Source organism: Phacochoerus africanus, chromosome 6, assembly GCF_016906955.1.
Source record: "Phacochoerus africanus isolate WHEZ1 chromosome 6, ROS_Pafr_v1, whole genome shotgun sequence".
Taxonomy (NCBI): Eukaryota; Metazoa; Chordata; class Mammalia; order Artiodactyla; family Suidae; genus Phacochoerus; species Phacochoerus africanus.
The window spans coordinates 116,063,638-116,078,874 of record NC_062549.1 but is presented as its reverse complement, the minus strand read 5'-3'; the positions used below and the strand labels follow the sequence as shown (position 1 = coordinate 116,078,874).

General features: G+C 32.1%; 1 protein-coding gene across 1 annotated transcript in view; it reads right to left on the bottom strand.

The window, feature by feature from the left end:
* Positions 1-15,237, bottom strand: part of COL11A1 (collagen type XI alpha 1 chain) — a 202,896-nt gene that overhangs the window by 124,514 nt on the left and 63,145 nt on the right. Inside the window, exons 6-13 of the mRNA XM_047785169.1 lie at positions 11,078-11,194; positions 10,380-10,472; positions 8,216-8,470; positions 7,408-7,470; positions 5,960-6,001; positions 4,946-5,008; positions 4,186-4,260; positions 836-919 (exon numbers count right to left, since the gene is read on the bottom strand). Of these exons, the coding sequence (XP_047641125.1) occupies positions 836-919; positions 4,186-4,260; positions 4,946-5,008; positions 5,960-6,001; positions 7,408-7,470; positions 8,216-8,470; positions 10,380-10,472; positions 11,078-11,194 (792 nt within the window). The remainder of the gene's footprint in view (positions 1-835; positions 920-4,185; positions 4,261-4,945; positions 5,009-5,959; positions 6,002-7,407; positions 7,471-8,215; positions 8,471-10,379; positions 10,473-11,077; positions 11,195-15,237) is intronic.

The following is a 15,237-nucleotide window of genomic DNA, read 5'->3' as shown; positions in this document are numbered from 1 at the left end:
AGCCGGTACCCATGCCCACACCAACTGTAAGCCCTTTATTTTCTTCTTCCTTGTGAAAACAAAAAAAAAAAAATACTATACTATGAATAAAAGTTTTACATGACTTTCAACTCTTTCCTGGTCCATTTTTTAAAATTTCCTTATGTATATTTTAATTGCATTGGAGCCAATCTTTAAAATAAATGTAATTATATATAAGTATACAGATAATATAAGCTTTTAACTAACAAAGAATTATGAACTAAATGGATTTTTGTAAAGATACGATAGATTACAGTGACTAGGGCTTAGAATACATATTTGAAGGTATCTTTCCTATAGAAGAATACCTAAGAAATTTAATTTTCTGGATTATTTTGGATATCTGAATAATCTAGAGGATTAGGCGGGAAAATTATTTTAAACTTTATCCTCTGACTCTATTCACTGACAACTGATGTACGCCTTAGCAGGAAAAACTAGACATGAAAGATAATGAGTGCTACATGTAAAGCCCTCAGTACTCTTTGAAAAAAAATTAGAAAATTTTTGTGTTATGGTTTGCGTGTTTTTGCCAGACTTACATACAGAAATATTGCAAGAGTTAGTCATGTAACTTTAATATTCAATTAAAGAAAATATTGCTACTGGAAAAATAATTATCTTAGCATTTTCTCCATCTCATAATAGTGCATCCTCCAGACACACACACACATTATCTCAATCACACACAAACACTCCGTCTCTTTCTCTCTCTCTCTCTCTCTCTCACACACACACACACACACACACACACAGACACACACACATTTGACACACAGTCGGGTTATGAGAATACACAATTATCCTTTCTTACCCTAGCCTGCTGAAGAATCGCCTGGGCTTGAGCTTCCTGAGCAGAGATGGTTGGTCCTTTGGAACCATCGCCACCATAACGAAACTAAAAAAAAGATAATAACATACAAAAGGTCAAAATCAGACTCTGTCAAGTAGGAGCCTTCTTATTAGATTAAAAAATGCTGACTTAAAATGGTAGGATTTATAAAAGTCCAAGATAACTTGTCATGAGTCATGAGATCTAGATGTTTTGAAAAAATTTTCCTTCTGTCCACCATGGAAGTTTTCTAGATCATGCTTTACCACTTTTAGAAGAGACTAGAGACTTACAATGCTAAATTCCTAAGTTTTGAAAACTCTAGAATAAGCCATTATCCATTCCTTTACCTGAAAAAATACTACCCATTCTATTTACTCATTTGTAAAAATGCTAAATGCATGAAGGACGATAGTGGTTATAGATCATTGGCTATTTTGTTTAGCAAAACTTTTGGAATCTCTATAACACAGAGGAAATCTTGAGATAGATTCATGTCATTTACCCTTTCTTAAATAATTGTACTAGGAAACTGATCCTTCCTGCATCCTTCTATAAAATGCTAAGGATCCTTTTTAATTTAACCTAAAATGCAGTATGAATAAATTTCTCACTCTACATTATTAATACTTGAAACTTAATTACATTTAAATGGATGAACACGTTTTTTTCCCTCAGACTTTGGGAAACTTTATTTTTAAAATTTTTTTTTAAATCAAAGTATTCTTGAGTTACAATGTTGTGTTTGCTTCTGGTGTACAGCAAAGTGATTCAGTTATATCTATATATGTATATATTCTTTATAGTCTTTTATATATATACAATATACATACATATGTTATATATATAGTGTGTGTGTGTGTGTGCATATATATATATATATATATATAGTCTTTGCATTCATAGTCTTTTCATAGACTTTTCATAGTCTTTTCCATTATGGTTTATTTCAAGATATTGAATATAGTTCCCTGTGCTATAGAGTAGGATCTTGTTTATCCATTTTATATACAGTAGTTAGTATTGCTTATACCAAACTCCTAATTTATCCCTTCCCACCCCTTTCCCCGTTGGTGACTGTGTGTTCTCTATCTCTATAAATTTGTCTCTGTTTTTTAAATAAGTTCATTTGTGTCATATTTTAGATTCCACATAAAAGTGATATCATTTGGTATCTGTATTGTCTGACTTACTTCACTCAGCATGATAATCTCTAGGTCCATTCATCTTACAGCAAATGGAATTATTTCATTCTTTCTATCGCTGAATAACATCCCATTGTACATATGTACCACATCTTAATCCATCCCTCTGTCAATGGACATTTAGGTTGCTTCCATGTCTTGGTTATTGTAAATAGGGCTGTAGTGAACACTGGGGTACCTATATCTTTTCAGATTTGAGTTTTCTGCAGATACATGCCCAGGAATGGGAATGCTGGATCATACAGTAGTTCTACATCTAGGGTTTGTTTGTTTGTTTGTTTGTTTTGGAATCTCCATACTGTTTTACGCAGTTGCTGCACCAATTTACATTCCTATCATTTTGTTTTCCCTTTTCTCCACACCTGCTCCAAGATTTATTATTTGTGGTCTTTTCAATGATGGCTATTCTAACTATTGTGAAGTGATACCTCATTGCAGTTTTGATTTGCAGTTCTCTATCAATTAGCAACATTGAGCATCATTTCATGTGCCTGTTGGCCATGGGTCTATCTTCTTTAGAAAGATGTCTGCTTAGGTCTTCCATCCATTTTTTGATTGGGTTGTTTGATTTTTGTTGTTGTTAGTGAACTGTATGAACTGTTTGCATATTTGGAAATTAAACCTTTGTAGGTTTACCTTTTCTTAAATAATTATACTAGGTTGTAGGTTGCAGTATTTGCAAATATTTTCTCCCAGTCCATTAGCTGTCTTTTTGGGTTTTTATTTTTATGGTCCCCTTGGCTGTACAAAAGCACAGCAGTGCTTCTAAGTTTGATTAGGTTCCATTTATTTATTTTTGTCTTTACTTCTTTTTACTTGGGAGATTGACCTAAGAAACATTGGTATGATTTATGTCAAAAAATGTTTTGCTTATGTTCTCTTCTAGGAGTTTTATGTGTCATGCCTTATATTTAAGTCTTTAAGTCATTTCAAGTTTACTTTTATGTATGGCATGTGGGAGTGTTCTAATTTCATCGATTTATATGTGGCTGTCCAGCTTTCCCAAACCACTTCCAAAGAGACTGTCTTTTCTCCATTGTATATTTTTGCCTCTATCATTAAAGATTTATTAACTATAGATGTGTGGGTTCATTTCTGGACTCTCTCATGTGTTCCACTGATCCATATATCTGTTTTTGTGCCAACTCCATGCTGCTTTGATTAATATAGTTCTGCAGTACTGTTTGAAGTCTGGGAGGGTTATGCCTCCAGCTATGTTCTTTTTTCTCAGGATTGCTTTGGAAATTCTGTTTTTTTTTATGTTTCCATATAGTTTTTTATTTGTTCCGGTTCTGTAAAAAATGTCATGGGTATTTGATAGGGTGTGTATTAAATCTGTAGATTGCTTTGGGTAGCATGGCCTTTTAACAATATTAATTCTTTTGAGTAACATTTAAAAGCAATCTGAAGGTAAAAACGAATTATTTTTGAGCAATGAATAATAACACCATAGATAAATCTTATTTTAAAAACATTAATTATTGTCTATATTGTATGTAAACAGTGTATTAATTTTATCTTAAGTAATACATGAAATTCATATTAATCATGTGACTCAGGAAAATGCACATTATCAAAAATGTTAAGGAATCCTCTAAGCTTTGTTAACAAAAAGTAATAAAATAGGAGTTCCCATCTTGGCACAGTGGTTAACGAATCCGACTAGGAACCATGAGGTTGCAGGTTCGATCCTTGGCCTCGCTCAGTGGGTTAAGGATCCAGCATTGCCATGAGCTGTGGTGTAGGTTGCAGAGGCGGCTTGGACTCCATGTTGCTGTGGCTCTTGCATAGGCCGGCAGCTATAGCTCCAATTAGACCCCTAGCCTGGGAACCTCCATATGCCGCAAGAGCAGCCCAAGAAATGGCAAATAGACAAAAAAAAAAAAAAAAGAAAGAAAGTAATAAAATAATGAAGCTTTAGTGCTACTGAAGAGATTACTATTTACCAGAATTTTGTTTTAGTAAAATTTATCACAATTTCTGAAATCTGCTTCGTTTCAAATCTCTCTACTGAAAAAATGTCTTTTTTTAATTGATCTGTAGTATGCTTCCACTATATTTCTCAGCAGTAAGATGACAAAATACTACATCAATTTTATAACAGTTAAAAAAACCAAAAATACGTACCGGTAACATTAACATGGTACCAGGAGGACCAGGCAAACCATCAGCCCCTGGTAAACCAGGACGTCCTGGGGGACCCTAGGGAAGTAAATGAAATTATCAAAAGTAATAAATAAAACAATTAAATTTATTAGAAGTGGAATTACTTTTAATGACACATGTCTACATTATCAACTTTGCATTTTCCTCTACTCCTTGGTTAATATCCTTTTAGTAAGTATACCTAGAGTGGATGAATTTCATTGTGCTAGTTTTACATAATTTAAATAATGCACAAAGTTACTGGCTACTCAAGGAAGGAGAAAAAAAAAAGGGAAAGGGGATTTTACAAGAAGAGTTTCGACAGACTTAACAAAAATGGTCTCTTTCACTGTGTGACCCAGGAAGTGATCTTCGAATTAGGATGTAAGCTTATCAACTCATTCTATCAGCATCCAAATAAATACCCATGGGCATTCCTGAAAAATATGCCTGAATTCAAACTGAAGAACTAAATCTAATGTATTAGGTTCATGTCAAAATAGAAATTACTTAAAAATAAATGTTTTCCTTCTAATTATAACATGGATAAATGCACATTCTTTCTTCTCACTCTTAAAATCATAGTTAGAAAAGTTAAAATTTGGCACTTTGAACTCATACGTTATCCAGGATAATATGGATAACATGAGCAGGTAAGAAGGACAATATGCTAAACTTATAGAATATACTTTAATTCTTTTCATCTATGTTGCATTCCTTTGTTATGAGTCCCTTTACTTACCCTCTCGCCAGGGTCACCAGGGGGTCCCGTGGGGCCTTGCAGACCTGGAGGACCCATAAGACCCTAGGAAGAAACAACACATGACGAATCAGATTTCTGATTTCGTTAGTATTCAGACAAATTCATCCTACCAAAATCAAAGAAGAATTCATTTATATTTCATAAATCGGCACCTTTCTCCCAAACAATTGTCCTATTTATCTTCCTATAAAAAGAGACCACAAAGGAACCAATCTGTAGCTAGAGGCACTCTTCCTCTAAGACGCTGCTCTCAGGGTGGAGGCAGACATTCCAAGGAAGAACAGGAAAGGAGAACATGCCAAGGTACAGTCCCTGAGGTGGAAGACCGTACCCAGTTCTTACTTAACAAATGTTATTCATTTCCATTAGATTGCAAAAAAAAGGTTATAGGGAAATTGAAATGTAGAATCATTTATATTCTTTTATGAGGGGAAGTCTTAAAGGCATTGGTATAACATACTTATTTCAGATGAAAATAATCTAATTAATTCCCCAAAAGAAAGTGGATTTCTTACAAAATCCAATCAGTACAACTACTTGACAATAAATACACACTGATGAGTAACATCAGCCTTAGCTGTAGATGACAATAGAAGCTGGTAATCACTCCATTCAGAAGTACTGATAAGGTTATAGTCTACTTTAAATTCTCAACTCTGTTCTTTGAGATATAACTCCTTAAAAAACAAGGATGGCTTGGGTTTTTACCCATATGACTTCCATGTACAAAGTTGCAGATTAAGTTAGAAGAGTCAGAGATATTTAAACCACAAAAGTATTTTTAAAAAAAATTAATTTCATAGCTCTCAAAAGACTATCATTTAGATAACCAAGTCAGAAAGTATTTCAAGGCCACCAGGTCCTCTGACCAAGCATTTACCTCTATAATTCACTACTCAAATTAGCCTTAAATATATAAATATATATAACAGAAATCTTTTATCTGATTTCTAAAAATATCAAGACAAAAGTAATCTTAAAAGATTTACGTACCGCAGGTCCTGCTGGCCCTGGTGGTCCTTCAATAAGCATACCCTATAGTTAAAAAAAGACAGAGTCATTACCACAGAAATGTAATCCCTAACCTCTGATCTAAGCAGATTTAAGAAAGCACCACATCATTGCATTTTAAAGGCTGAATCTCTGTTTCTACAGGTAAAACAGAATTTTTGCATGGTTCCCGAAGGGAAGAAATCAAAATCTGTAAACTAATTAGCAAGGAAATAAATATTCAATTAAGTAATACTAGCAAATATGCTAAGTGCTCCCCCCAAAAAAACAAAACAAAGACTTTTAACAAATTTTCCTTAGCACCCAGAATAATGCCTGGCACAAAATAATAACTTGAATATTCATTGTGTTAGTGAAAGAATGAAAGGAAGTGACACCTTGGCACTTTAATTCAGATGAAGGAGAGAAAAATCCAGGTTAAAGAACTGGGCATAAATATGAGCTAAGTTCTTAGACAAGAAAACGGAATACAGTTTCAGGATAAGAACCCAATTCTAGAAAGTTTATGATTCTACTTCTAAAAATTGCTTTGTCATTTAAAAAGTTGGTTGTAAATTTGCATAACAGGGATAAATTTATTCTGAAAATATATTTTCAAAGACTTTGGTGAGCATATGACGTGCTTTCTCAGATTTGGGGGTAATGGAGTGAACGGATGACAATGTTCTTAGAGATATAGCTTTTAAATCTTTATCTCCCCCTCCCTTTTTTTAAAAAAAAAATATGTCCTTGCAGTTTCTGAAGTGATCTTCATGATCTTGAGGCAAACAGTTAAAAATACTTCCTTTAGTTCTAATGCAATATTTTTCCCAAATTGCCAAGTAGAGAGAACAACAGCAAAATTGCTTTCAAGTAAGAATTTGCTTCTTACCAATATCTCAAGTAGTAATAACAATGTAAATTTTAAAAATCACTTTTGGAGTGAATTGAAGATGTTTCCCAGTGAAAGAAAAGGAAATGAATTTTTTTAAATAATTTTTTCAATTTACTACATGATGTGATTTGGATGTGAAACAAATAAGTACTATGACAAATAGCGTATTTCTAATAACATCAAGTCACAGTAATTAGCGGAAAAATCACTGGAATAGAAATTAGAGGATGTAAAGTCTGGTCATGTGTCAACCACTAAACATTTGAAAGTGACTTCAACCCTTTAAATCTCAAGTTCCTTAGTCATAAAACAAGAAAATTAGACTAAAACATTGACAGCTACTTTCAAATTCCAAAATCACATATCTGTATTTTTTGGTTTATTGAAATTCTGCTTGTCAGAAATGGCCTCCCTAACTCGCTTGTCGCAAATTATAAATTTTGGACAGTAAAATTTTCAACGGTACTACATGAACATGCATATGATTTACAGTGGTAATGGAGCATAATATAAATTGAATAATTGCACCAACTGGTGTATTCATACCAGTACTTACAGGTTCAACTACTGCTGGTTCTCCTTTCTGTCCTTTTTCTCCATACGCACCATGGCCATTTATCTGTTAAGCGAAAAATTCGAGTAGCCCATCTTTAAGTAAATAAGGCCATTTAAGTATTTTTTGAAGGTGATTTAAACATCTAAGTGCACTTAAAACAACCTATCGAAATGTGCTTGTTAAAAGAGAAATCTATTAAAGTTTTAAATACTAAAAATTTACGAAGGAAAGCATAATGAACATTAATGCTAAATCTTGAATGAGAATGAACACTTGTTTCTTAAAGACATATTATAGAAAGATAAAGACATCTGCAGACCCTAATTATTATTCCAAACATTAGGCAAAAAATGTCATCAAATTAAATTCAATAAAATAGAGGTAGGGGAAAAATGTGTGAAGGGGGACAAAAGGTTAAATAATAGCAATAATGATAATAATTAATATGGTGTATTACGGAGCATTACCAGAAGATGAAAATAAAAATAAAATTGTCTAAAAATTAGAAAACAGTCATAGTACCCAGAATGACAATGACTATGATTTAATCTTATCAATGACAAGAAAATCTGGATAAAACTCTATTGAAGATTATTCTTTCAAACGACGATTCCAGTAGTGTGGTCTGAGTTACACCTGCAGCAGATCCTCATGAGGAAGGATCTATCAAGGTGTGCTAGTAGTGATAAATATTCATCATTTATATAGGAACACAATCTATATTTTAAATCTGAAAAGACATCAAAATGGACATGATAATACTCCAAAAATAAGGCATACAATGACACAGAGCGTAATACTGACTTACGCTTGTTTCTGTAATATCTGTTTCTGCTGGAACACCTGGACCAAATTCTTCAATAGTGGGGCTTGTTGGTTTATCTTCATATTCTTTATATTCATAAAAATCATATTCTCCTAAATCTCCATCTACCAGAAGATCAGAGTCCCTGCCGTCTATTTCTTTGTTTTCATATAGTGTATCCTCCGAATTTTTCCTCTGGGAATCATAATCCTCTCCAGTTAGATATTCTTCAGTAAATACTTCTTCAACTGGATTTGGCTATTCATTTAAGTTGCAAGGAATTGGAGAACATGAAGTTTACTGTTAGTAAAGCAAAGTAAGCATTTGCAATTACAGTTTGATAGAATGTGTCAGGAAGTGGTTTAAATGCTACTCAAGCAAGTCTGAAGGCTGGGAAAAATAGCCTTTCAGAATAATTGAAAGAAATATTTTTGTACATTTGTATGTACAGGGAAATATTGCTTTCAAAGCACACTTTCCCAACAAACTGCAAATATTCACATAGATTCAACATGTGTATTTGCTTGTTCCATTGGAAAAACTTGTTAGGTAACTTGATATTAACTTTACAGTTTAAGATTTGAATAATAAAAATATATAAATAAAATATACAGTTAAAGCTCTGTTTAATTTTCAGATCTCACAGAACATCATAATGAAATACAAATGCTAGGGAAAAGCCATGTAAGTTAGACTCTCAACCCCAAAAATAAAATACTAATGCCAACATTGAGATCTATCATTGCAATATTTATGCAGAGTATCTAGTGTGCAGGTAAGTGTTATATTACCAAAGAGTTCTTTAAGGTAACTAAAATATAAATTATAGTCCTCAGAAATTAAGACAATATAATAGATCACTGTACAGTCTCATAAAGAGTGGAGAATACTCAAGTAAAAAGTATGTAAACTATTACTTGATTCAAAGAGAAAAATAAACAGTATAATATTCTTTTTTCATAAATAATTCCTCATTAATAGGATAAGTCTGAATCATATTTATTATGTAATTTTGGTCATATTATGATTTTGATGAGGTTCATATTAAACGTTTATCCTAAAACTTTTTGAACTTCTTTTTTAAATAATTTGTTTTCTATGAGACAGTGAGCCTACATCACAGAACAATACTGAATAAGTAGTATTGCATAAAATCATGTGAATAAAATGTGATTAAATGATTAATTTAGCAATTGTTAAATAAAATGTTCAATAACCATAACATGTTTGTTTTAGACAATGAAGATATAATATCTATAGGGCATATATATTATCCAAAAGCAGACTATTACTATGTTCAAGTGAAATGAGGTAAATAAATAAACATCTAGAATCATGATATCCATTTCTGACAAATGATTAATTTGGACTAGATGAAATAAAATCTGTTCTTACCCTAAAGGGTGATTATTCTAAATTATGTGTTTGCATGTAAAGCCCCATTGAGTTTATTTGCTTCATTGGGACTCATGTTACATAAATTTTCTAATGCTAACTGACGCAAGTATTCCTCATACCAGATGCGACAGGAATTTAACAAAATTAAACTAAATGATACTCTCATTTTTTCATGGCTAGAACATACGCATGATGAGAAATTCAGGATGATTGTTCTATTTGTAAACTGTATGTACTAAAACGCTTTCATAAAAAGGATTGGAAAAAAGTTAAGATATATTACTTTAATCATAATTAAGTTTGCAAATGTAAATAGCCATAAAAATCCATTAAGACTATATTTTCTCAAAACGTTTGTGTCGTAAAAATGCATGATTATTGGTGAGATGGAGTAAATTCTAATTGTATCACTTGATGATACAATTTTCACATAGAGGATTTTCCTCCTCACAGAATCATGTTGTGAATAACCTTCATCACAACATGTTGAGAAGCCTGCTCAGTCCCAGGAACAATCAAGAAAATGACAGCAGCCAATTCAGTCTGATCGATTTAGCATTTGCATGAAGCAGATTCATGCAAAACCTGAATTGACATTAACTTTACATGAACTGTTTTTACTAATAGTGAGCCAATGCTATTGTTTCTCTTACCTCAGTTAAAGAATAAAAACATCAGAGGTTACAAATTCTTCAGAGTGAGATTTGTCAAGAACTATTACACCTTTAAAAAACTCGAACTGTGATTCAGTGTTGTCTATGACCATTACCTCATTTGATCCAGATACATGCTGAGGAGCCTCTGTCTGGTAACTTTCCACTGTTCCATAGTTGTATTCTTGAAAATCATCAATAATATTTGCCTAAAGGTAAATTCAAAAGTAGAGCAATTAGCAAAAATTAAGGTAATCCCAAATCAACAGAAATCATGATTAAACTGGGGTATCATATTAGCCAGATGAGTATTTATCTAGTTGGGTTAGGACAATGGCTCATGATCAGAGATCTTCCAGCTTATCTAGGAGAGATCTTGATTGCTTTTTCTTTGCTACCTTTACCCCTAGCTTGGCTTTTGCTGCTGCTTGATAACTTTTCTTCTTCTTGGATGCGTTTTTTTCAGATTTGGGGGGTGTAAAGTTTTTGGACTTTTCCTTTGAGTTAGTGGTCACTGTCTTCGTCTTCATTTTGAAATTGAATTTCTTTTTCTGTAAAATGTGGTGAAAGATGGAATGGAAAACATAAATAAAATGAAAAGGAAAATAAAGAGCATAGGTGAAAGGAAGGATAACCAAACAAAACGAGCATCGTTCCTTCAGGACAGCTACTGCCAAATAAAAAATCACAGTTATGGCGTCATAGAAAAATGATGAATGAAAGGTTTATGATAAGTTTAGGAAGAGTGGACACAGGGAACCACAGGAGGACAAACAGCAGGACACCATACACAAAGGCACTGCTTTGCTTTTACCTCAGTTTGTGCTATTGTCTCTTCAGTTACAGTAGGTGTCTCTGTTACACTTTCAGCCTCTTTATATTCTGCTTCCCCATACTCATAGTCATATTCCATTATATCCTCAGGTGCATACTACATTGCAAAGGAAAAAATATCAGGCAATTTTGTTAGTTGCAGGTAACACTACTAACAAAGTGGGAATTATGTTCTTAACTTTACTAGTAAAAGTTAAGAGACAAGGAAATGCTGTTATTTAAATGTTACTTTGTATTACAAGATGCAGTACTGTCTTACACAGAGTATATTAACAGTGACAAAGCAGGTATTCTAAGAGCGGAATAGTGGTTGGGATTGTGAGGAAAGTGAAAGTGTGGAATATAAATTCAAACTTTTAATTGTTGAATATTAATTTGAACAAAACAATTGCATATTCTGGCATAATTGTTAACTATTCAGTTAATTTTGATTTGTTAAAAAAATGCTACACAAGCCTCTTTTATTTTACAGTAATTTTAATAGGTACTTTTTTCATTAAATTACGTTTAAAAATAAAAATGTGGAGAATAGTCTTCCCAAGTATGAAATAATTTTCATTTCTATTGGGAGGTGGAAAGGAAAGGAAGGAAAGGGAACAGAAGGAATCTGAAATGAGTCTATATTCCCTTTTAAATACTGGGACCAGGGAAAAGTACAATATAAATTTTTTTCAAATAATTAATTTGCTACACACTTAAGATCAAAATGAGCACAGAATACTTGTGACCCATTAAAGGATTCAAAATAGGTGTTCATAATTAATACATTATTTCACTTTTTACAAATACTGCTTTTTTCTATCAAAAGAGTATAATACATAGATATCTTAAACTACATAAACTTAAGTCAAATTGGAAAATGGAATACCAGATTATTCTGTATTAAAGAAAATTTAGTTGGATAGAGAAGTATGTTTCTCAACAGAGGAATGTTCAATACAGTCATTAATCCTGGATGATGAGGAAAATAATATGCTCATTTTCAAAGCCACATATCTCTATCAAAATTTTAACTTTTAGAAGACTTGTAAGTCGATTATAAGCTAACAAATGGAAGTTCCCAGGCTAGGGGTCGAATCAGAGCTGCAGCTGTCATCCTACACCAGAGCCATAGAACTCCAGATCCAAGCCGCATCTGTGACCTACACCATAGCTCACAGCAACGCTAGATTCTTAACCCACTGAGCGAGGCCAGGGATTGAACCTGCATCCTCATGGATAGTAATTGGGTTCGTAACCTGCTGAGCCACAACAGGAACTCGCTAACCATTGGTTTTAATCAAAATAACTGAAAATCCATTAGGGTCATATGTAACCTATAAAAAATAGTAAGCATTAAGCAACAAACTCCACAAGCTAAAAGTCTATTATATATGCCTATATGTGTATAATATATATGTATTATGTATACATATGTTTATTGTGTGTAATACATAGCTATATATATGTATACATACATTCATATTATAATATATATTTGTGTATTATACATGCATAAAAATGCATGTATATTTAGCATATATATTTTTTATTATATATATATATGCTAACAGAATCCTATTTGGAATTCCCTAAGTATTGTGTTTGGTAAAATTTTAATTATATCTCAACTGGATCTCTTTTGGCATTTCAAAATTGCCAGAACATCCCTTTTAATCTGCCAGAAAAATAACTCTTCACCACATGTCTTTGAGAACTGTGATCACTGTGCCTTCCAACAAACTTTATTAACATAGCAAGGCAAATGAGCACAAATTTTACAAAGACATATGAGACAGATTCAAAACTGATCTCCTGACAATACTGTAATCTGGCCCTTAATGAAATACCCTTACTAGAGAAAACTTTTCTAGATGGTTCAGTTGAAGGTCATGTTGAAACATACAAGCATGTCTTTAATGTTCTTTATGTTCGTCAAAACTTCACTTTGATTAAATTAATTTAAACCAATTCATAATTTTATCTGTTTGGTATTAGTTTCATTATCTTTGAATATACATGTGAAGAACTTCAACAAAGCTTTATTCTAATTAGAATTTGGTAAATTAGAAGAATGCTCATATATAAGACACTGAATATTTGTGTTTCTTCATGCCTCTGCAAGTAAGATATAATGTCACCTATTTCTAGAAAAGTTAATGTAAATATTAATCAAAGGCATCATTAAATAAATAAAACAAACAGAAATCAGATACATGTTAAAATACACTACTGGAAACTGAACAGTGTGTAATGAATAATTTTTAGTTATGGTCACCCATGTTGGAATAAGAAATAGTGGAATTATATAATTCCCAGCTGGCAGCTTGAAGTAAAACATGAAAGAATATATTAGCCATTCCAATTTACGCTTTGGAATTTTAAAATTAAGCAGACTTTTCAGAATCACGTGCATCTATAGTGAATTGTAAGATCATAAGACAATATATAAAGGCATAAAGGACTGGTTGTAAAAATGGACAATTTAAATGTATCTTAAATGTAGCCTGGCATTCAAGCAGCTGATTAACTTCGCTATCTTTATATCATGTTTTCTTTTTCTTATGGGAGGAAATATCTTTTCACCTCCATTATTTTCTCCTGTTCAAACTGTTTTCCACACGTAGAGCAATCAGAGTAGCTGTAGCTGTGGGATAGTGAAGGAAATAACATGCTCACCTCCACAGGCATTAAAGAACATCTTTTTCTTAGAGACATTCTGGAGTCAGTGAGAAGTATCACTGCTTCCATTCTCCTTATTTCTTTATCTAAACAACACCCCCCTTTCGGTGATTATTAACCTGCTTAGAACTTTGCTGCTCTACATGGTGCTTTAGACCTTATTTTATGAGACAATTCTCCCTTCTTACTATGGAATTTGGAGGTGCTTCAAAGACAAGTAAAGAAGAGAGAAATAGTTATAATCAATCAGATGAATATATGCAAAGAGACATGCAATGATGGAATTATTTCCACTATGATCTGTGAGTTGCCAAGCAAAAGTTAGTGTATGCGAGAAGAAAAAAACTTCATCTAGAAATGTTAAGTATATTTTTATCTAATTTGTTAGGTAGAAGGATGGCATCATTTAAATCTGTGCATTTATGAGAACTAGAATATATGATAAATATTGAGTGCAAAAAAGTTGAAGATAATACATTTCTTTATAAATATTGCTTTTCCTTTGCTTCTTTTTTCCTTTTCCACACTTTATTTTTAAAATGTCAATGTCTACTATATATAGGGCGTTATAGTTTGTGTAATACATTAAGAAAGAACCACATGTAGATTTAACATCTAATTTCTTATGATATGAGGATAATTTAACTTGACGGGAAAAATCTCAAAACCATTGTACCTTTAATACTAGTTACTCTTCTATATAAACGGTATTGTGGAGGTTCAGGTAGAATTACAGTTTAGTATTTTAAAATATATCTTTGTTATATATTTCAATCTACGATGATGATGCAATATTGTGCCAAACACAAAAAAAATTGAATCTTAAGATTGATTTAAAATATGTTTTTTGCAGGACATGAATAACACAAAATCACAAGTCGAAGAAAGCACAACTGAGTTAATTTATAAAATAAATTGACATATTTATTAATACAAATTAGAATAATAAATATGCGATTGTCACAAATTTATTAATGGAAAATTAAGAAATATGAGGTACGATGTATATGTTTGATGCTCTATATTACACTTTGTGTTCTTTAACTACTGGTACATAATACTACATTTCCATTTCGTATAGGTAGAACATCTGTAGAACAATTATTAAAATGTGTGTTTATAATATATTAATATTATGATATAATGATATATTAAAAGCTAGTACAAAAGTAATATAAGAAGAGCTCACTAATTCCATTAACCAGGTTTTTTTCACACTAGTTTAGAATGGTTATCTTATTATTGAAGTATCAATGTAATTTAACAGTGGGAAAAAAAGTGACAGCTAATTCTTCAAAAATGGCAAGTTTGCTTTTAAATTAATTTAAGATAAAAATGGTTAAAATATTATTTCGCTTTTAAATAACTCAGCTTACCTGATATAATAGCATTAAAATACAGGAATAAAACACCTTAAGGTGATATAATAAGAATGCATACCTTCATTCTTCCAAAAATCAGAGCCATATCTGTCACCTA